This window comes from Astatotilapia calliptera, chromosome 23, assembly GCF_900246225.1.
Source record: "Astatotilapia calliptera chromosome 23, fAstCal1.2, whole genome shotgun sequence".
Lineage (NCBI taxonomy): Eukaryota > Metazoa > Chordata > Actinopteri > Cichliformes > Cichlidae > Astatotilapia > Astatotilapia calliptera.
Genome location: NC_039323.1, coordinates 21,195,453 through 21,218,556, shown reverse-complemented (window position 1 = coordinate 21,218,556; position 23,104 = coordinate 21,195,453). Strand labels below are relative to the sequence as shown.

The following is a 23,104-nucleotide window of genomic DNA, read 5'->3' as shown; positions in this document are numbered from 1 at the left end:
CACTTATGAAATGACAAAGAGAAGTTAGCTTGTCTTCATCGGCTCTCTGCGAGATCCAGAATTCTGAGACCCTGAACAATTATTCTCTGTCATGTCTTAAAGACCTCACGCTAACATTTTATCCCAATAAAGTACTTCACTCTTAGACTGCAGGCTTACTCGTGGTTCCAAAAGTAGGATGGGAGTTTAAGACTTCAGCTATTAGGCCCCTCTCCTGTCAGGAGACAGACACCCTCTCTACTTTTAAGATTAAGCCTAAAACTTTCCTTTTTGATCAATCATATAGTTAGGGCTGGATCACATAACCCTAAGCCAACCTTTCGTTATTTTTTCTTTTTGGCAGCTAGAGGACCTCACATGATGCCATTAGGACCCTTTCTTCACTCCCCTGTCTTTCACTCCCCATTCATCTTATTACCTTCATTCCCCAACCACTCAGAGTGAACGCCTGCCTGTCCTAACATTTCTTCTTCCTACACTCTGTTGTTGGATGAACACAATTTAATCATGGCACCTTTTTCCACGTGATTTAACCAAGTACAATAACCCATTTTTGACCATGTCAAACCAACACATTTGGCATTTGGTGGTTTAATGTAACCAGATTACGTATCAACGTAGTATACTTACATTGACTTGAAGTGATTTATTGAAGTACGTAAAGTGAAATTTGTTTTAATTCATTCTACACAAGTGAAAAACTTTAGGAAAATACAATGAAAACTTGTTGTTTGAACAACTACTTTGTTAATCAAGGCAATTACTGCTAGTCTTGCTTAATGAACCAATATGGGGTTGTTGATTTCATAGAGACAAACAACCATTTGCACTTACATTCATGGGTAATTTATAATCACCAGTTAACCTAACTCTAAATACACACTGCAAACCAGCCAGATTGTGGATTTGAACGCAGGCCCTTCTGGCTGTGAGGCAACAGCACTAACCATCACACCACCAAGCTGTCAAACCAGGCTTAACAAAAGTAGGAAAGCTATGATTACAAGGCTTGATGCAGAATTTTCTGTACGTTTTTGTCCTTGACAGGTTAAACCACAATAAATAGCAATAGCATACACGTGGTGTGAGTGTAGCTGTCTGCCTCTTAAAACTCCAGCGATTTTCCTGTAGTTTGACATCTAATGTGATCTTGTGAATTTCTCGAGTCCAGGCAACTAACCACTCTTACTAGATTGTATCATGTCATCTCAAGAATAACAAATTAAGTTGCTGAATTTCATGCAGATGCTACATGTTTTAATTACATTCACCATAGAAACATGAAATTATTTAGTTCAAATTACAAGTTTGAATCTTGTACATGTAACAACCACCCAATTTCATTTTTTTATAGGAAGGACTTTTTCTCCTTCTCATTGTTGCTTTGCACTTGCCCACAGGTGATTTTTCCCTGTTGCTGGGTCTTGACCTTATAAAATAAAATGCTTGGAGATCACTGTTATTGTGAGATTTGATAATAGAGGACAGGGTAAATCGGGTTTTCTGCAGAATGTGATAAAATCCAAAGACCATGTTTTCTTCACACTTTCAGACCTGCAGTTTTGCTTGCTGGGGTCAGTATGAACAAGCTACAACTGCAAAGTCAATAAAGTATGCACCAAAATATAGATTATTTCAATTCAAAACGGTATGACTATATTTAATGTTTTCACTTGGGGAAATGCAGGCTATGGTATTATAAAACTGTCTATTCATACAGTAATGTGCAAAAGTCTTGACCCATCATTTCATAGGTCATTGTTAAGTGGGTTAAAACTTTAGAAGCTAGAAAAATCTGGCTTCTATGAAGAAAAACATAAAGAAATGAGGGATGGCTTGAGACTTTTGCAAAGACAGTCTAAATCTCCAAGGTTTGAACATTGTGAAGTTCACTCATTCATTCTGAAAAGCTTTCAAGTCATTCACATCACATGAATGATGACGTGCACAGATTGATTGTATCGTAGTTTTAATGGCATTATCTGTTTATCACTTACGGTCATGTCCTTCGGCTGAACATTTAATGCACGCTACTTCCAACAGGTACTACATTTCATCTTTAATACTTTGTATTAATAGCCAGGTGTACTCAAAGCCTAGTGTATAGTATTAAACCAACAGTAGTCTATAAGCTAGAGCATTAAAACACACCTCGAAACATCACATATGTTGAAGGCTTTTCATTTTTCAATGCATACAGTACAAAACACTGATAACAAAGCAATCCGAGCAAAGTCAAAATCACTAAAGCATAGTCACCGACGCTCCAGATGACGCCTACTGAATATCTAAGTGGGAAAAGGGAGTCTTATCTCCACTCACTCCACCCTCTAAAAGTAATCTGCAGCTACATCTTACGCAGCAAGCTGGATTCTATCATTTAATCCTTTTTGGTGGTTAAGACTTCAAATGTCAGTGTCATTGTACGAACTAAAGACACATACGCACAGACAGATAATACATAGCTTACTCTGATGTTCTTTGTTCCCAACCTCTTTACAGTTTTTCTTTTTCCTTTTATGTTTTGGGATGTTTGATGCCACTTTAGATCTGGGCCATGTCAGGGAGCTCCAGCTCTGTGAGGTACTGGCTGCAGTTGGGGTCACCCCTCACGGTCGGAGCTGATGGGATGGGTCGGCCAGTGTGTGGGTCGACACACCAGCACTCCCCCCTCTGACCATGGAGAGACATCTTGCACTGAAAAACAGAATTTATGTTGTAGTTTTGTTACCTGCACGTTTCATGCTAAGCTAGCAGTCTTACTATACATGTTTTATAAAGTGCATGCACAAAAAGAAGCTTATCAGGTCACAATGTGCAGTCCCCCCTTTTTAGTAATTCGTGTTCAATTAGTTGAATTGTTATTATCATTATAATAATTATTAATACTGTTATTATTATTACTATTATTATTATCAGTATTATGATGAGAAAATGACTGTAGGATTTGATATGTCAGTGCAACGGATTATTTTGTTAGAGATGGTGGTTGCGATGCCCACCTCCCCTCTCCATACCTGCATATTATCAGTTGGGTATAACCTCTGGGCTTACCGCCCTCTTTCCCAAAAAGCCCAGAGTCACCTGTTTTAAGTTATACTGCCCCCTCTTGTCGCAGTTGGGGATATGCAGGGCATACAGGTCTTCCAGAGGACCTCTGTTATCTCTGAAGGGCATCTTGGATATCCGCTCGAGGACCTGGTCGAGTTCCTGCTGACACTGAGTCTTTAGAAAAAAGCAAACATAAGAACAACAAGCCTGTCACGTCCACAGCAAGGCTGTTATAATTAACTATAACTACATGTGAGTCACCTGCGTTTACAAAGGGCTGTTTTTTTCTCTTTCTTCTCGTAATAACAATTTGGATTTTCCTAAATCTTGGCTATTCACAGAATAATATTCAGAAAAACTGAAACTAACATTTTTGTGTTATTGTAAGGTCTTTACCTTATACCCTGCAATAAAAAGCACCTTGAGAATCAAAATCAGAATACTTTATTAATATCTGAGGAAATTATGTGGTCACAGTTGCTCTGAGACAGTAAGAACAGTAAGTAGATAAACTAAATTAAATAATACAATATATTGCAAAGTTACAAAACACAACAAAATAGCTCAAATTATAAATATCCCAGTATGTTACACAAATTAAATACATATGGTTGACATTGAGGTGTCCCTCTTGTCATACTGCACTTTGTTATTTTGTCTCTCGAGGATGTGAAAATAAACTATTGCGGTGTGTACGTGTGCTTTAGATGGCGATGAGGTGACTGTTGTTAGGATTTGACAGTGTATCAGTAAAATTTAATTTTCAAATAAAATAACCAAACAAAACTGAAACTGTGAAGCCAAATCACAAAAATGTACAGCTCGCTACTGCAAAATTGGCTCTACAGACATATTTTAAACAATTTGCACTATATGAATACTGCACCTTGTTTCATTTATATAGAAGTAAGAGTCGTTTATTGTTATATGCACACATTAATATAGACAGGGTGCTTATTCTGTAGAGTGCAATCCTTATTTTCTTAGACTCGTTTCAGATAGCAGTCATAGAAAGATTTGAATACAATAAATAAATAAAAATACTAAATTATTATAAATAAAGTTAAATAATACAAATAATAATAATAATAAGAAGAAGAAATAAAATAAAACTAATAAATAAAACCAGGATTCGAAAACACTAGAGAGACAGTACAAGTAATACATGTACAAACAATACAAACAATGACTTGAAGAGACTTGAGTTGTATTCATACTTTTATACTTACATCGTATATTTGTATTGTCTTTTATAATATTATTCAATCGCTTTTTACCGTTAGGGAGTTTTGTTTTCAGTTTTACTGTATGAAAGGAGAAGTTGACCTTGACTCTTGTTGTACTGGAAAGAAAGGAATTTAATTCAATTCAACTGCAAAGCTGTAGCAAGTGTAACCCATGGGCATCCATAGTGGCATTTAGGTGTGCTGGAGCTTCAAGGCTCCCTCTGAAAATCAAACATCTGTTCATTCATGTGTCTTCTTAATTTTCACATTTTAAAAATTTATTTTAAAATCAATTAAAACCAATTTCTCCAATGCACATCAACAGCAGGTTTGCAAAGCTATTGGCACATTTTTGACTCGGTTCAGCTACAGCTAAAGGTCTTTCTGTTTATGAAAGTCACTTGTGAATAATGACTCATCGGTAACCCCCAGAAATCTTGTTGAGAAGTTCTAAAGTTCCCAGCAAAGCAATTTAACCTTTACCTGATTGTTTTAGTGGACAGATGATGGATAAAAATTATGAGGTTTTCTCAAAAATCTCACTCAGAGCAGGTCAGGGGTATTAAAGGTTGAGGGTTCGTCCATTTAAATATCTTCAATGCCGTCTAAAAGAACCTGCAGCACCAGAGGGGGGCAGCACATGTCTGTGAAGTCTGAGTGCAGCTGTTCCTCCACACTCAAAGGGACTACAGTAGATGTACTCAGTTTATACAATCTTATATCAACACTAAGCTCTGTTGCAGGGCATAATTCAGGCGATTTCACCTCAGCGTCTACATCTGATATGTGGCGCAAGCTTCATGTGATCCCAGTGTCTCAAAGCAAAATCTTACCAGACTTTAAAATAACCGATTATTGTAATGATCCCATGTGTTATTAAAATGTAACACATCAGTGTAAATACAGCTGCTAAAATCACATGAGTGTGACTTTGTTAAACCTCTACAGAAATTAAACAGACACGCCACTTCGCCTTGCCTGTTTGGGCCGAGTAGGTTTCACCTCTTCCACCTTATTGGTTTTCATCTTGGTCTTCATCTCCTGTCTGTGTTGGCGTACGGCGCTTTCCTTGGGCCCCAGCCAGGCGGCCTCTTTATTGGGCTTTCGGATACCGGGAATCTCGCTCGCGCCATGCTCCGGCTGCAGCTCCACAGCCTCTCCTGTGGATGATGGGTAATGACACAAAAGCAGCAGATTAAGATTTCATTCTAATGCTAAAAAGATCAAAAAGCTATAAAGAATTTTGTTTTGTTTTTTTGGTTGTTTGTTTTTTAACGGCTCAGTAACATTGTGCGGTTTAGCCAGGAAAGTTCTTATGGCTATTGTTCGGGGACACGTTGCTGACAACCTAGAGTGTCTTTGCACTTTCAACCACTCTGTTTCCCATTAACTGTCATTCTCTTGGTAATGAAACGGAATTTTCAGCTGCTGGAAGTGACAGGAGACACACTCCAGATTGCACAGATCATTTTTCAGAGCAACAAAAGAGGTGCTTAGAAAACCACTGATAGCCTTTTTACAGGGCAGAGGTGAGATTGACCTCCGAGACTGAGCTCCATCAGGAATAAATAATAACAGCATGTCCTTTGGAGTAACAGCAATAATTCCTAGCCAGATGGTGGAGTTACACCCAGGACCCATGTATTAACAAAAGTCTAAATTGTGAATTGTTACTAGGACGTGTTGAAACAAGACTTCAAAGCTAAAAACGGTTGTAAGATGCAATGTCATCTCAAACAGTGTCTTGGTGACATAAATCAGCCTAATATCCATGTAAAGTAGCTAATTTCAGAATTTATAGACTAAATAGGAAATAAAAGACATATATTCGCAAAAAACATTTTTCATTGTGTATGTAAGACATAGTTAGATAGACAATAAACACAATGTATCATTGTGGAGTTAAAGCTTCAGACTCCTCCAAATCTTTCACTGTTTTCTTCAGTGCATAATATGGTCATCTCAAGCACACGGCTCAGTTGAGCCAATCAGGGAAAGAAATGCTCTTAAAGGTAGGTTGGCAATGTTGAAGATGTAAAACAGCTTGTTTCAGACGATATATGATAAAAAACTGTAAAGTGTGACTCATGCAAATCTACCCTTGTATAAATCATGAAACTATGAAGCACAAGGTTCAACATAATCTGTTTGGTGTTTAAAAGCATTAAAATGTTTTAAATGCATTTTTTCCACTTAATTTTGATATAAACACAGAACATACTGTATGTAACACATCTGTGTTTGTGGCTGTTTTTTTATTGTTTGTTTTACTTTTTGTTGCATTTTTACAAGCACGTCTCCTGAGCTTGTGATAGTTTATTTAACGCATTTGACTTTTCCACAAAATGTGTCCAAACCACTGTGAAATGTATCAGCACAATCAGTGAGTCACTGGAAATATTTCCTTTCTCTTAAGAGAGAAGAAACCCCACATTCTTGACCAGCTTATGAGCTGAGAAATGTTGGCTACTACTGAACTTGCGTCATGATGAAGTTTCCATGGTGGCTTTACAGTGTGAATCAGTCCCACGAGCAAATGTTAATGATGCTGATAAAAAAATACAATGGATATAATCAAATATGTAAAGTTACACTGTATGGACAAAAGAGATGGGCCGCACTTGTCACAGGTGCATAAAATCAACCATGCAGTATACATTTGTGACAGAATGGGTCGTTCTAAAGATCTCACTGAATTCGAGTGTGATACTATGAAAGTTTTTCCCTCCTTGTTATTCCAAGATCAGCTGTTAGTGGTATTACTGCAAAGAGGAAGCATTTGGGACACATAGCAACTCAGTCATGAAGTAGCAGACCAAGCAAAGTTACAGAGCGGGGTCACTGAGTGCGTAAAAATCAACAACACTCTTTTCTGTCAGTAACTGCATGGCTTCAAACCTCCACTGACATTAACATCAGCACAAAAACTGTGAGCGGACAGCTTCATGGCAGGGTTTCCATGGCTGAGCAGCTTCCTGTAGGTGTGATGTGTACGAAAACCAGTGCTTTTGTCCATGTAGTGAAGGGGTGTCAAACATATGGCCCATTGGCCAAAAGTGGCCCAGTGGGTGGCTTTGGAAAAATGTGGAAATTTTAAAGAAGGACACCATAAAAATTGGACCTCTAACAGTATTTTCACGAGTTTAACTGTTTTCTTGCTGACAAAGATTTAACCTACAGCCTGTCATACAGCAGAGTGATAACTTTTTTTTTTATTGTTAGTGTTCAATTTAAGACTGAAATGTTTCTTTTTTTTTAATCTTTACAATATCATTTTCTTTTTTTTTATTGAAAATGGAATATTTTCTGTGCATTAAGTACATTTAATTTACACAATAAATTTATTTTTCATTTCCATGACAGTGTAAGCCCAGAGAGTCTTGCCGATGGGTCTTTGACTTACTGCAGCAGCATTTCTTTTTTCAATTTGGAAAAACTGAAATGTATCGCCAGAACTGCAATATTTGTTTCTAACCCATTTAAAGGCTGAACGGTGAAATAATTGACAGAAAATTCTTTCTTAAAATGTTTTTTAATCAGGTGTTCTAGCAAATTAAAAAATAACTAATTAAATATTAAATCAAATACCTGAGTTTTTGTTTGCGTCACATCTCCCACATTCATTTTTTTAAAAACTTTTATTGCTTAAAAACATTTTATTGTGCAATTTTCTTTTTAGGTTTTTCTATGAAAAAAATCACATTGATGTTTGAGAAGTCTCGAAAACTCACAAAAACTCATGTATCAAATGTGATTCACGAAGCGTTCAGAGGTTTAGACATCTCAGGGATTTCCCTTACGTAAAGTAAGGGAAACATTTTTTAAGCTTTACTGCTCCAGCCCACTTAGGATTCAAGTGGGCTGTACATGGCCAGTGATTTAAATGGATTTGACACCCTTGATATTCTACTACTAATGCTACTAGTTGTACTGGTGCTACTTGTATTACTTCTACTTTGCCAAGGATTTATCATGGTGATTTTGACTGAAATTAGAAGATCCTAGTAAAACCACTTACCCCTGCGTCCATACACATCAAGCTTCTTTTTTATTGGTTGTGCACAAGAGACCTACACAATATTAAGCAGGTGAGTTTAACAGTGGAGCTAATCGGTAAATACATATGTTTTTTAAAGCCTTGATTTGAGTTGGCAGCCCAAACATATAATACATAGAAGTCTATTTTATGCCACTACATTGATTTAATTGTGGTGTCTTTAAAATGAACTCCAAAATACAGATTTTCAGTTTTCTTTCTAAATGAAATCACCAAGCATGCTACTTGAATAAAAATGTGATCATCTACAGGAGGAACTGCTGTTGGCTTTTCCCTCCCAAAGAAAATGAGTGGCTTAATTCCTGAGAAGAATCAAGCCAAAGTTCAACAACGTTTTTTTTCTTTTGTTTTTAATTTGGAGTGACTGTTGCTCAGGAGGCAGAGCAAATCAGCTGCCAACTGAAAAGTTGGTGGTTTAATGCCCAGCTCCTCTAGTCCGCATGTTGAAGTATCTGTGGGCAAGGTACTAAAACCTGAGTTTTGCCCATTGAAGTGAAAGTTAACCTAAAAGTGCTCGTATGAATGGGCTTGTAGTAAGAGAGCACTTTCAGTGCACAAATAGAGTTGAAAAGTTCTATGTAAGTACCAGTCCAAATATATGGCTAGTAGTTAAGTGCTTAGCTAATAGTGTTTACTGATGAACATTTAAATATCCAAGTAAATGAGAAAGTGGGTCATTAAATAAAGTAGAATAAATGGAGTAGCACGTAAAATTACTAACACTAGCTAATAAATGGTAAGCTAAAAATAGATCAGATCCCATTTAAAATGTATATGGACTGGTACTTATATAACACTCTTCTACTCTAACTGTGAACTCAAAGCACTTTCTTACTACAAGCCTCAGCGTATTGCACACACTTCCATAGAAGTCCTCTTTTACCTATCATGTTAGCACCTTGTCTAACATTTTAAGTACACACTAATCAGGGGCAACTTGGCCAAAGTTTCTTTGAAGGCCATCTTAAGAAAGGAGCCCAGTAGTTATGTTCCAATCCATAAAAACTCTACATTGGCGAGGAATTAAACCCAGGCCCCCTGTGTGGCAGGTGAGAATTCTTCCATTGTGCCCAAATGAACACAAATAAACATGAGAAAAGCTGTGTGGGCGAATCATATGAAAAAAAAAGGATCAAAAGAAAAATCACCAAATTCGGTAGGATTAATCCTGTGTGTCGATTTTAATCCTTTTAAAGCAGAAATACACATTCCCAGAGGAGCAAACAATGCCCTCAGTGACACTGGCGTTAAAACAGGAATCTTAAATTTAAATTTAGGGACAACTGCCTCTTCAAGTCCCTGTAGAAATTCCTCCAGGCAGCTTTCATTTACTTCACCCGTCTCTCCTCGGCTTGGAGTCTTGTTAAACATTAACCTAAAAGCACAAAAAAGCTCTCCAGACAGATGGAGCAAACAAAGAAAGAGGCCATCAGGTCCAGCCCAACTTGTTGTCTCTGACAACAGAACATACTTTGGAGTTGAGGGTTGGCAGGGAGTGGAAGAGGAGCGTCTTTCCAAACCAGCAGATTTTCGATGAAAAGATGTTACATGATGCGCATTCTTGCTGCTACAAGTAATATTTCACAAGGTGAATTTATGAGTCAGGACACTGTGTCTTTTTGCTGAACTTTTGGTGGAAATCGTGTATTTCGCTTATGCAGGGTTTCACTTGACACCTGAACGAAAGAAGGGAAATAAGCAGAGACAGTAAAGAAGGTCAAATAGTTGGCCAATCAAGTGGATAGTTCGCAGCTATGCAGACCAAGCTTTACAATGCAGACTTGTGGAAATGTATTTAAATGAAAGCGGCGATGGTGGACTGAGGAGGCATTCCCTGTACCCTGCAAGAGGTAAATTTGACATCCGGTTATAGAATATGATTACAAAAGGCCTAAGAAAGAGCAGGAGAAAGGAAATTTCAAACGAAACAATAACAAGGTGCTGGCGCCCGTTGCCATCAGATAGATCTAGTGTTGTTGGACTTGAGTTCCCCCTACGATGCTGCACTGTGCTCTCTCTGGATTTTCTTTGAGGAAAGCATTTCTTTCCTAAAAGGGGCAAAAGTCAGATGTTCAGATGAGATGTTCACTAAAAGTCTGGGCAGGCACAGACACACACATGAATACACAATCTATAGCAGTACGCTTCCTCTTCAACGCACATACGCACACACAAATACAAAGGGTCAGGACCCCACTTTTAGGGGGCACTAGGCCTCTGCAGTATAAACCACTCCATAGCAGTGGGCTGGAGATCAGCAGCATCAACAGAGCAGCAGGCCTACTGTCCAGTCTACTGCTTGAATTAATCCCTACACAATAGCCTGAGAGGCTTCCTTTCTATATCTGATCCATGTTGAATTCCCAGGTGGCACGTAGGCCAGAAGTGTCATGTCTGATTGTCCAGATTTTGGTCAAGTGAGCAAATGACAGACTTGGCCAAGCCATAGAGAATGGAAAGGTTCAGAAAGGAAATCTCCAAGCACCAAGCATTCTTGCTCCATCGTATACATATTATAACTGAGTACTGTGCAAAAGTCTTGTGGCACCCTTCATTTGTTTACGTTTTGCTGGGAAAATTTGGAAATAGGCGCAACAATTCAATAAAATATGCAAACATACATGGAAATGCAGTATATAAACCACGAACAGAGTTTGTGCCATTCTTTCCAGCTTGGAGGTAAATATTTGGTGAGACCACCTTTATTCTTCAAACACAGTCCAAACTCTCTCAGGCAGCTTTCTTGTCCTTTCTTTAAGTAGTCTTCAGGAATAGTTCTCCAGGCTTCTTGAAGGACATTCAAATGCCTCATACCTCCATCTGACCTGTTGCCACTGATTTTCAGTTGAGTTCTTGTGTAATTTTCAGACGTCAGCCTTTTCTCCCTGTTTCCCTTCCTTATGAATGGCTTCTTGACAGAACATTTCTAATAAGCTTTAATGAAAAGTATATTTGCCAGATGTATCTTTCAGGGCCTTTCAGGATTTTTTTCTATTTCTTAAAACATGGATTTTAGGTATTGTTCATCTGCTGTAGCTATTTTGTCACGACTGACACTTCTTCGTTTGTCCGCCAGTTGTCCAGTTTCCTCATTTTTTGTAATAACACATTGCACACCATGCTGAGAAAAACCAAATGTTCAGCTAACAGCTTTTTAGGGAGCACCATGTTAGTGCAAAAATGCTATTTTTTTGTCAGTCAAACTGCTCTATGTTTGGCATATTTTGTTGATTAAAGAAATTGGAACAAATTCAGGGTTTTTCCAACAGGCCAACAGTAACAAAATGTCTAAAGATACAATTTAAAATAGGTTCTTTGCTAAGTTGTCTGCTACATATCGACACAACACTAACCATTTTTTGAATTAGATGTCTTTTCTCATGCTTGAATGATTCATATGTTAGTGTTAAGTGGCTTTGAAAGACTTCCAGAAAGCCTGGAGAAATATTGCTAAAGAAAAAATAACAACAAAGTCTGGCTCCTTACAAAATATAAGGAAATGAGGGGTGGCTCGAGACTTTTGGACTACTGGAGGTACAGCTACTGTCCATTAAAAATGGGGCTCTAAACTTATAATAATGTTAGGGAGCTGCAGACATCTATATTGAACTTCTAACTGATTAACTGCTAGCCTAACCTAAGCCCAGTATGAAGATACGAGCGGTCAAAAACAATATTTGATTTATATTTGGCAGATCTTGCACTTCTGCTTTTGCAACTCTAGGTTCTTGAAGGCTCCTTCAATTTTCAAAATCGCACGCCTTGTTGATTTCAATTTCAGAAAAGTCTGAGGGATCCAAATCTGGCAAGTAGGTTTGGGTTGGTATTAAGCACAGAATGTGACCACGTGGCAAAATAACAATCACAATGGCATGAGCAGTGGTTAATGTAATTTCCAACAAATGACTCCCCATCAAGTCATGTCAGGACAGTGCCCGTGGTCAAAATTGAGACTTCCAAGGACTGACTCAATACAAGCAACCTTTCTGAAAGTTGTACTAGAAATGCCCACCTTGAACTTTAAATCAAGTAAGTTTTGAAAGGTTCCAAGACTGGAAATCACTGTAATTAACTCAAACAATCTTCTCTGACAATTATTTCTGTCTGTTTAAATCTTTGCTGAAGTGTAACTCCAGAGACATCCACTAACTAGGTCAAGCTTCATACACAGATATACTATATGCGTTACTTTTGGCTACCACTTACTCAATTAGAAGTTTGCATATTTTGTGTGTTTGCACACAAAGGTAAAAGGGGAAAAAATTAAGAACAAATGAAGCATCTCTCTGACTCTCAGTAAGTGGAAACAACAGTTACCTAAAAATGATCTCTTTAAATTTTAGAGGCTTTAAAAGGCACAGCTTTTCTCTGTTAACTTCTTAAACATCGCTCTAAGGTGTGAAATAAATAGGTCATATGTCAATGAGTAGATTTATTACAGACTATAATCCATTACAAGACCTAGTGGAGCTGTTTTCTGGAAACACAAACTCAGCAGAGTTTAGATATGTTTACCTTGCAGGCTTTTTGGCCTGCAACAGCCATCTGAAAGCAGGCTGTTGCACAGGCTCCAGCATGTATGTATGCTCTGTGGTATCCAAGACTAGGCATCACTACCGGCAGCCCTGGGTGAACTTTGGGCAGATTTTACACGGCCTAAACAGAGGCAAGCTGTAACACGACAACGCTTAGAGTGCATCACGCTGGCAATAATACTCTGCTACAAACCTTGTACCTCAAAGGTCTACTTTTTAGGAACTGATCATGGTTTTCGTGGTGATGTCATTCTTATCCTATTAATCTTTCAACTAAAGTCACAATAAACAATTACATTATAATAACTTTTTAGCATTTTTTAACTATAATGTTTATGGACTGAAACAAGCAAAGGAATAAAAAAAGGCTGTGGGATGGTACAAAAAAATCTAAAAGAATGCACATTTTGTACTTTTTGACAAACATTTAGATAGAGTCATGATGTTTGCAAGCCCTGAAATACACTCTGTGTGTTTTGGTCAGTAACAATGATTGTAAACTTGACTTTTATCTGTTTAGAAAAAAACTAAATAAGGCACCATTAAATAGATTTCTTTAAACAATGACAACAAAAACAGTTTTTTCTTTGGCTAGGACATGACTTCGATTATAACAAAAATATTATTAGACTTGTACTATTAACTACTGCCACTAGACTATAATAGATTAGGCTTGTAAATCAAAGAATCTTCCCCGATTCTCTACACAGTTTTATCAGAATTAGCTATTGTTTATCTATTATTTAGAAACATGAGTTAATCATTAATTTGTTTTTAAACAATATTTAGTTTTCACTGTTTGCTAACTACAAGTTACTAGGGTTGGTACTTTCAGCTGCTCCCTTTTCCCCTTTTTTCTAAAAATCCTCCCACTTATTTGTGCTTGGGAGTACACTAGCCATCAACCTTCCATGTATAATGCATGTGTTAACCACTACACTACAGAGTTAGATGTTAATCAAAAGTGTCAGTTCACAAACTTCTAATTATCTATCATTGTACCATTTTTTTAATAAAATAAAGGTTGCACATATTTTGGTGCTCATCATCAAGCTTCTGCCATAATTCTGGGTGGATATTTGACCACTCTTCTTGGCAAAACTATCGGTGTTCATTAATTTCGTTGGTTTCCTGGAATGGACCTGATATTAAAATGTAGTCAACAAATTTTCAATAGGATTGAGTTCTAAGCTTTGGAGCTCCAGAAGAGATTATAGAAGATTAACAGTTACAGATTCCAAGACCACCCATTCAAACAATTGTACCTAACTACAACTTATTTGAACATGTCACCGCTTTGTAATGGTCTGAAAGAAGACCCTTAGGTGAGAGGAAAATTGGTTTGGATGTGTAGGGTCAGGTCTACCATGACCTGGAAACTACATCAGTGTTGACAGTTAGAGGGTGCTGAACAAGAAAAAAGCCCCTGCTTAAAAATTGGCACCTTCCAACTTGGCTGAAATTTGCAGTTCCCCATATTGACAGGTCAAATGTCTTCTAGGAAAGTTTTATGGTCAGATGAGACAAAGATTGAGCTATCTGGCCACAGTGGTAAGAAGTGTTTTTGGAGCCGTCAAAGTAAGACTTTCAAACCAAAGAAGACTATACCAACTGTCAAGAATGGCTGTGGTAGTATCATGTTCTTGGAGCTGTTTTGCTACCACTGGTACTGGTACATTGGATATAATTGAGTGAAGAAGAAGTACCTTCAAATCCTTCAACTTCACCTCAAATCATGAGCCATATGGTTGAAACTTGGACACATCTGGGTGCTCTAACAGGACAATAATCCCAAGCACACATCAAAACTGGCTTTGGAATGGAAAGCAGGCTAACATTAAGTTTCTGGAATAGCCTTCACAAAGCCCCAACATCAACCCTATTGAAAGTTTGTAGACTATGCTTAAAGGTTGGATGCCAATTTAAATGAACTCAATCAATTCTACTAGGAAGAGTGGTCAAATAAAAACTTACACTCTGGAAAAAGAACAGATCAAAGAAAGCATTAAAAGACCAAACTTGTGCCTTTGAGCTGATGATCTTCTTACGACAACTGTAGGTCTTTCTCATACTTTTTAAGAATTTGTCCTTTATTAAAACAAGCTCAGAAACTGCCCCCATTTACACTCCCAGTTTCAGTTGCATTTCAGACAGTGTTTGTATTGTCTTAAATCACCCTTGACCAATCTGGAGGCTGGGAAGTTATTCTGGTTCTCAATAGGCAAGAGGAGATTCTTGGCACGGATATGCGTGAAGTTGACGCCTCAGGGGGAGATGGCATAAATACCCATTTTGGGCAAGATTATCTCGGAGCTATTTCAGTCCTGCAGGCTCCGTCTGAATGCCCCTGCAGGTACACAGGAATGCCCCCTGTCAGCTAACAGTGTTATTTCAGCAACCAGATGTCACAGGAGTCCCCCCCGTTCTTTCCACCTCATTTCCCATCTCCATAACAGCAAAAGTAACACTGGAAGACGGTTGTTTTGAGTGGTTGGTTGATTAACAGTACGTTTAGTGAGGTGTTGTTAAGGGGACAACAGCATTTGCTTCACTCTTTTGAAATCTTGTGTGCAGGAACTGGCTCTATTTGGAGCTTTTTTTTATCAACATGTTCTCTTTCGAGGTTGTATCTGTATGATTCCAGTCAAAACAATTAAACGCCCATCCAATCTGTTTAAAGGAACCTTTATTTGGATCCAGGTTTCTGTGGGAATGGAATATCAAGTGATACTGTGCATAAACACAGGGTAGTGGGAAAAATGTGGGTGTTAATTTTAAATAGGAAGACATTTCAGCTCAAAATCAAGTAAATAGGATAACTTTGTTGCCATTTTGTTGTGTCTGAAAAAACGTACGCTCTGATATTTTATATCATTATATTCTTAGAATCCAATTTTCTAACCAGGTCACGGGTTCATTTATGGAACATTATTTTGCAAGGGAGTATCCCATTTCTTTCTCCCTTTTTCACCACATTACAGTGACCACTTTGACATTTCAGATCTGTTAATCTTCACGGTCTGTGTCAAGTGCCAGCAATCATCTCAGGATCTCTATCCTAACAGTTTGATCCTGTTGAATCCAATCCAGGATATTCAAGACTCCACAAAAACAGTTGGATATTAGGTTTATCAAAGTAGGCTTCAAAGAAATGTCATTACAGTATATAAATTTCTTATATGAAAACCAGAGTGGGAAAGATGCACCAACATGTTGATCTGAATGGTTTCAGTATAAAGTCTGAGAGCTAAATATTGTCTAAAAGCATATCCACACTGTCATATATATATATATATATATATAGCATACATATAGCAGATTTTAAATCAGATTTTGACTTCAAGTGAATTGACTAACGCAACTCAAGAACTTGAAAATTTAGTATTTCCTTTATGTATTTCATCTCATAAAGGGCAGCCTTTTTACTAGCATATGCTAGACGATTTCTTTTTTTTTTTTTTTTTTTGGGGGGGGGGGGGGGGGTGTTAAAGCAAAAGCTATATGTCTTTGAATGTACAATTAGCACATACACTTTCAGTGTATTATACTTTACTTATCATGAGATGGTTATAATAATACACTGATGCAGACAACTATCATTTAAACCAGGAACTCAATGATCCCGCGAACAGAGCTGAATTGTGTAGTTTGTGCAGTAGATCTGACCAACATGCATGAGCTTAATCTTAGAAATCCTATCTCGATCAGGCTGTAGACAAACGTATTCTTTACACACCTAATTATAAATGAGTCAGTTTTCTTTCACTCCCAGTCAAAAACCTTCATTATTTGTACAAAGAGTTTTAATACGAATCTAACATGACACTGAAAGGAATTTTCAGTGATGAAGCAATATCTGTTACCAAGTTATGCTATTAATTAGGTGCTTTAGTCAGAACAAAGCACTGTAACCTCAACCACAGACACATATGCCGAAAGCATCACTGCAGTCTTTATCTCACAGTAATGTGTTCCTTTCCTATTTGCTATCTTGTTTTGAGTATTTTCACTGATATTTTTCATTCGTCTCTTGTCATAAGCCTAATCAGACTTTTGGTTTTGATTGCAAACAATAATTTAATATCACCCAATCTTCTATATCTTCCTATTCTAACTTTTAACAAAAAGCTGTGCATTACTTTTTTTCTTCTTTTCTTTTCTTTCCTTTTTTCCCTACATGATTATTCTTGGATCAAAGAAATAGGTGCTCTGACCTTTGGCCTCTTTGCTGCGGGTCACTTGTAGTGTTGATTAGAGAGATTATAGGGACTCTGCAGCTGCTCTCGGTGCACTCTTGTATACCTATGATCAGATAAATTCTTTTGAAGAAAAAAAACTGTAAAAATGCCACCTCTAAGTAGACACAGCTTGCTGTTCCTTGTCTTTGTTCCTTTTTAAAAGCTGACATGCTAAATGGACAAAGAAGAAGATGATGTCAGGATGATGTGTATTTATATAAACATCCAAATAAAGCAGCTGTACTATTTCGTCATTTGATTCCTTGCCCAGATGCCAAATCAGCTCAAGAATCACCTCCTCAGGGATCAAATAAATAAAACTACTTAATTATTAAATTAATCTTTTTCCCCCCAGATTAATTCCTGGAATAAAGTGAATGCAATGGGTATTAACCAGAACATTTAAAGGCTGCTCTTCATCATCCAGAGACCTCTGTGAGCTGCTTTGTGTTTTTGCTTTTTGCAGATGACTTACGTATCGCAAAAGCTCAGACTCCACAACAAATCAACCTAGCACCTATTAGTGTAGTATCTTTGAAAAAATGATGGGATGAGCAGCAATTTATTCTTTTGTGACTCTTGAAATTAGCCTCAGGAAAGTGTTTCCAGCCTCACTTCGGTAAAAAAAAAAAAAAAAAAATCTAACTTTCTTTCATCTTCTGGCCCCAAGAAAGCTCTGCATGTCACTTAGACCACTCACTGTAATGCTGCATGAGTTTCAGACTTCACTCTTCCATCTGCAGCAGCATTAGCACCAAAGCTTTTATCCACAACATCTCCAGGTTCAGCTTTTAGGGCTTATTTCTAAGCTTTTACCAGTTTTTTTGGACACGTCGAACTAAATCTTGAAACCTTCAACCCGGGGAACCAGGCGCCAAAAACCTCAGAGAACGCAAAGAAATAGTGATGTCTAACAAGCCTTTACACGATGTGCCCATGTAGTCTGCTCTCTGGTTTTGCTCTTGTGTAACTCTCAGTTCATTCCTTTACATGCACTATTCACGTGAGCATAACCAAGCAATTATTGAGGCTGATGATTAAATCACAAAATGCATCACAAAGCTTTTTTTGACCTCTTGTGTTCAGGGAGTGGGGGTTACACATGGGTCCTGTTTTTGGTAGTTTCTCTATGTTCCAGGACTCCAGTGCCCAAAGTAAACATGTGTCAGTCTGAAGGTAAACTCTGACAAAGCATGGATTTTGGAAATGAGTAAAAATCACACCCCGGTTGGCCCCACTCTACATTCATTGACTGTGTTTTGCGGCCTCAAATTCAGCCAGTTAATGAGGCTGTTTGCTTTTCTTCCTCACTGTGACCTGCCCTTGTTCAAACACAAACCACATAAGCCTCGCTGGCTCCAGGCTTCATTGTGATCCTCCAGCGTATACATCCAGGTAGGCAGCCTACAGTTAATGGAGTCAGTGTCAAAGCCAGTCTATAGTTAGGTCTAGTCAAAGCCTAAAGTCCACTTTTCCAATCAACGTGGCATTCCTTCAGCGTTCTCCCTCTCTACTTATATATTTCTTTCTCTCCACTCCCCTGGGGGAAATGTCAACATCAATACTACACTGTTTTCTGTGTCCATCCCACTGAGTACAACTTCTGGGGCTTTTGCAGGTGACTAACTCTGCTGCAGTGTTTTAAAGGCAGCTTTTTCAGGAGGGCCAGCTGTGTGGTGCACAGCTGAGATGAGCTGTGCAGAGTGGCTGTTCCTTTATCTCTTGTGTTTATTTCTCTGCGTGCACACTAGAATGACCCAATGCACATTACATCCCCCGCCTTGCAAAATGCTTTAAAAACTAGTCATTTGCTGTAGCACAAATTATAAAATGACACCCCTCAAATGCGTGGCAATGCAAAGGCCATGTATGAATGTAGCAATCTAGCAACTATGAGATGCTGAAATCTGCGTGAAATACAAACTCGCAGTTTATTTAAAGGTGTTTAAAAGAGGGGAAACATGGTTTAGTATCATAAATATGCAGTGAAGAGGAATATGGACAACTTCCCTGCTGAGTCCCCTTTTCAGCCAGATTAGGGCTTAGCCTTCATGACAATGCAATATTTCTGCACTGTTTCTCAGCCTGCAGTCTAGACAGTGTCATTAAAAATTGATAGAAGAAAAGCAGGTTTCCGGTAAACTGACTGACCGCTGGTTTGCTCCCGCTGCTCCTGGCTGTGGGCGCTTGCCTCGGTGTCCACTTTGCGCCGACATTGCCCCTGGCCCTGCACCAGTTGCTCCAGGGGAAGCTCCGAGTCGGGCGTCGGGTAGCATCGCAGACCGGTGGAGCACCTCGGGGCGTACACGCCACACAGCTCGCCCTCTTGCCGGGCGCACACGGGGCAGCACCCGCAGCCCGGTTCGCGCACTATCTCCGCGCATGTCTCGGTGAGCTTTGGGCACAGCGCCTGGCGCTCCGCGGTACACCCCGGGCAGCGGAACACCATCTCGGCCAGAGAGGCACCGGCCAGAGACACGGAGAGGATCAGCAAGCTGCAGCCCGCGTACAACAGCATCGTTACAGACATGAGGTTTGGGGGAATTATCATGGGGCAGTGGAAGGCAATCACAAGTGTGGGGGTGTGTGTGGGGGGGAGAGAAGGAGCAGAAATGTGCACGCGAACAGGTGAAGCCGGGGGGCTGGGAGGTCTGCTGGGTCCTACACATTCCCAGGTTTGCTCTCGGGGCCAAAGAAAACTTGTGTTCATTAGGGGGGAAATAGGAAGATTATAGGATTTCCTTCACGGGGAAGAGCAGTTGTGACACTTTCTCATTATATTTCTCGATGGCGTGTTTTATTGGAAAGATCAAATCATCATCATTATCTTTAAATGACCTGCACTGCTGCTCCCCAGCTGAACCAGTTACATCAGACCTTTTTTATGGCCGTATCAAGGCAAAATTAACCTCTTATAGGCGATTACTGGCAAACTATTCACAAATGAAAAACAGGTTTGTTTGTTTTTTACCAAAAGCGATGTGAGGCTTGAAGTTGAGCTCAAAAAAGAGAGAGAAAAAGACAGCTTGCATATTCAAAGACTACTTTACATTAGCCTGTTTGTTTCAATCAGCACCTTCTCCCCTCAACTCCCAAGAATGTATAAACAAACAAACAAACAAACAAACAAAAGGACTATGTGCAGAGTATTCCTTACATGGAAAGACATCCCCACAGTGGCTGACATGTCAATTGACACTCAATTAAAATTTGCCAGCTGCTACCAGCCTATATACCTGTGTACAGTGATGCTACTGTGTGTGTTACACAGCAGTGTTTCCTATTGATTGGCGAGGCCAAGCCTTGAGGTGTCGCGCTCGCCCGCTAAACAAGCGCCATATTAACCCCGTCCAGTGCACCAGACTAATAGGTGTTTATCCAAGGGCCCAGAAATAGAAACGGCATGTGTAACCTTACTCCGCAGATATAAATGCAGATTATTTTGTTTTGTGGGTACCCACTGATTTCATGCTATTTAGCCCCATTCAAGATCGGCATCCCTGGCTCACCTTGGAGGTATGGGGAGGGAGAAAGGGCACATTTGAAGCTGCTTTATATCTCGGGGGTGTGAGTTAGGGGGATGCATAAAAGGCTGTTTGCACATAGAACCTCATATGTCATGTTACAAAAACCATGGATGGAAAAGCAGTGGGGAGAAAGCCGGTAATGTGTCTGGGATGGTCACCAGCTTATAGGCCTAACACGCCACAGTATCTGCCCCTGTGTGCAAAGTGATCCCCACCAAGGTCAGTTACTTAAATTCCTCCCCATGGACTTATTAAAAAAAAACACAAACTCTGGATAAATTCTACATTTATAGAGACAAATATGGGATCACTGATGTGCTATGTGCTTCAGTCTGTATACAGAGGGAGTTCTTTATGTAAGAGCCCATCCCGGAAATGGATACAATCACCCCAGGGGGCACTTGAATAATAAATAAATAATAGTTATACAGCAAAACATTATTATTCGAATACATGGGAAAATAATAGGTAAGTAAGGAACAGGTAAATAATAGGTAAGACTGTTCTAGGCCAATAATAGGTAAGTAAATACTAGATATTAAAGTACTAGGTAAGTAATACGTAGGTAAATAATATGCCAGCAGTAGCTAAGTAAGTAATAGGTAAGTACGCAATAGGCAAATGTGTTTAAAAAATGTTTCTAATAGAATTTGCAAACAATATAAAGAAATTAAATGATTAGCCCTGATAAACAGCTGGCTAGAATTATGGCCAAAACGTTAGAAAAGTCTAACTAAACTCTCACATAAGCCAAAAAGAAAAAAATATTAATTAATGACTAGATTTAGTCAAATCATGAATAAACTGAACAGAGTTGCAGATAAAAATAGTACATGAATTACTGAAAGAGTAAGCCAGTAAACATAGCTGAACAGTTCAAACTGTTAGCAGAATTTTTGTTTGAGAAAACAGTAATCTGGAAGTAGTTCAGATCACATTGAGATCAGATCAACATGAGAGGTGTTGCTGATGACAAGGCTCGTGAATCTATCGGTGAGGTCATTGCCGATATATTAGATAGGAAATGTATATGCTTCAATAGCACTTAAAGCACATAAATACCTAATTAAAACTAAAAATTCCTAATTTGAATAAGCCAATAGAGTTCCATCTATCTTGAAAAGAATCTCTCATTGTTGATGAATTATTCAAACTCCTATCTAGCCAGTGGAGAGATGAATCACTATCTTACCGATTAATATGATGTATTTAGTTAATTTTACACTGCTAGGCCTCACTGCAAGCCTGTTACTTCACAGTCATCTCTAATTTCAAAATGCATTGTCATTTAAAACAAATAAGAATAAAACCGAGTTTACTAAGGTTATTGGACTCTCCTGGCATCTTATCAGTGAAAACAAGTCCATTTTTTACACTTTGACAATGAATGAGTGCACTGTTTAAAGTCTGGCTTTGATTACTGACTTAAATACAGTTTCCCTTTACTTGGATTACTGATTGGATAAGTAAAAGCTATGAGCAGGGAGTTAGGAAAATAATATATCATCCTGTTAGTGGGGTTAGTGGGAGTTACCAAGGTCACACGAACAGCAGATACGCAGCTGGATTATGACTTCATATTGTAATTAACTGTCAAAACTAGTAGACATGCATGCATGGGTAACCTCTTCCTCCCAGATGAAGGTGATCCACTTCATACATTATGTAAAGGTTCAAAGGTTTGCTGATGCTGACCTCTAGTAGCACTATGACTAAACTGCATGTGGAATGTATTGTACTTCATTTCTGCTGTATGAAATTTAGAAGGGTTACCACCTGGAGGTTTGAAAACATGTTTGATAACATCAGTGTCACTGAATCACGGCCATGAGGCTTTCATTTATTGTCTGCGGTGCAGGTTTTTTTTTTATTTGGCCAAAGTAAAATTATTAGCATTTGTGCAAATCTCACTTTGGATTCTATTTTTTTTTTAGGTGAAAAGAAAAATGTAAAATTAAATAAATAAAACTTTGGGACTAAGGGGTTAACTGAATATGCACTCAGGTCTCTTAAGCGGGTAAAACGCACAGCATCTTACTGAATGGAAATGTTTACCAAATTACAGAGCATAAATCCTTACATGGAAATGTTCGCTTCACAAGTCCCAAATGGAAAAATGCTTGTGTGTTTGTGTGTGTGTGCGAGAGAGTATGTTTGTTTGCTGCCTAGCAACAAGTGATGCATGTGCAAATTAGGAAAGTTCCTGCTTTATTTGCTCATGCAAATCATTGTAAAGTATCTGTTATGAAGCCAAAAGTGTTACCCAATAAAACAAAAGGGCTGCTGAAAACTGCTTTCCTGGTTTAGATCAGTTAAGTGTACAGAGGTTAAAGCTTGTCACCTGGTTACATGCTATGTAATCACTGTACATGGATGTGATTGTCTTGTAAACCTTCACAGTATTCTTGATTATATTCAGATTTATATTCTGCTTTCTATTATAGTTGACCTACCTGCTAAAATCAAGCTC

The 23,104-nt window shown here is 38.5% G+C and overlaps 1 protein-coding gene across 1 annotated transcript; it reads right to left on the bottom strand.

Annotated features, from left to right (window-relative positions):
- Window positions 1-1,952: 1,952 nt before the first annotated feature.
- On the bottom strand, window positions 1,953-21,723 carry igfbp2a (insulin-like growth factor binding protein 2a). Its single transcript, XM_026159639.1, has 4 exons — window positions 19,259-21,723; window positions 5,256-5,437; window positions 3,085-3,225; window positions 1,953-2,697 (listed from the first exon to the last, which is right to left on the bottom strand). The coding sequence occupies exons 1-4, from the start codon at window positions 19,815-19,817 to the stop codon at window positions 2,545-2,547; spliced, it is 1,035 nt and encodes a 344-aa protein (XP_026015424.1). The 5' UTR covers window positions 19,818-21,723; the 3' UTR covers window positions 1,953-2,544.
- Between the last annotated feature and the right edge of the window lie 1,381 nt (window positions 21,724-23,104).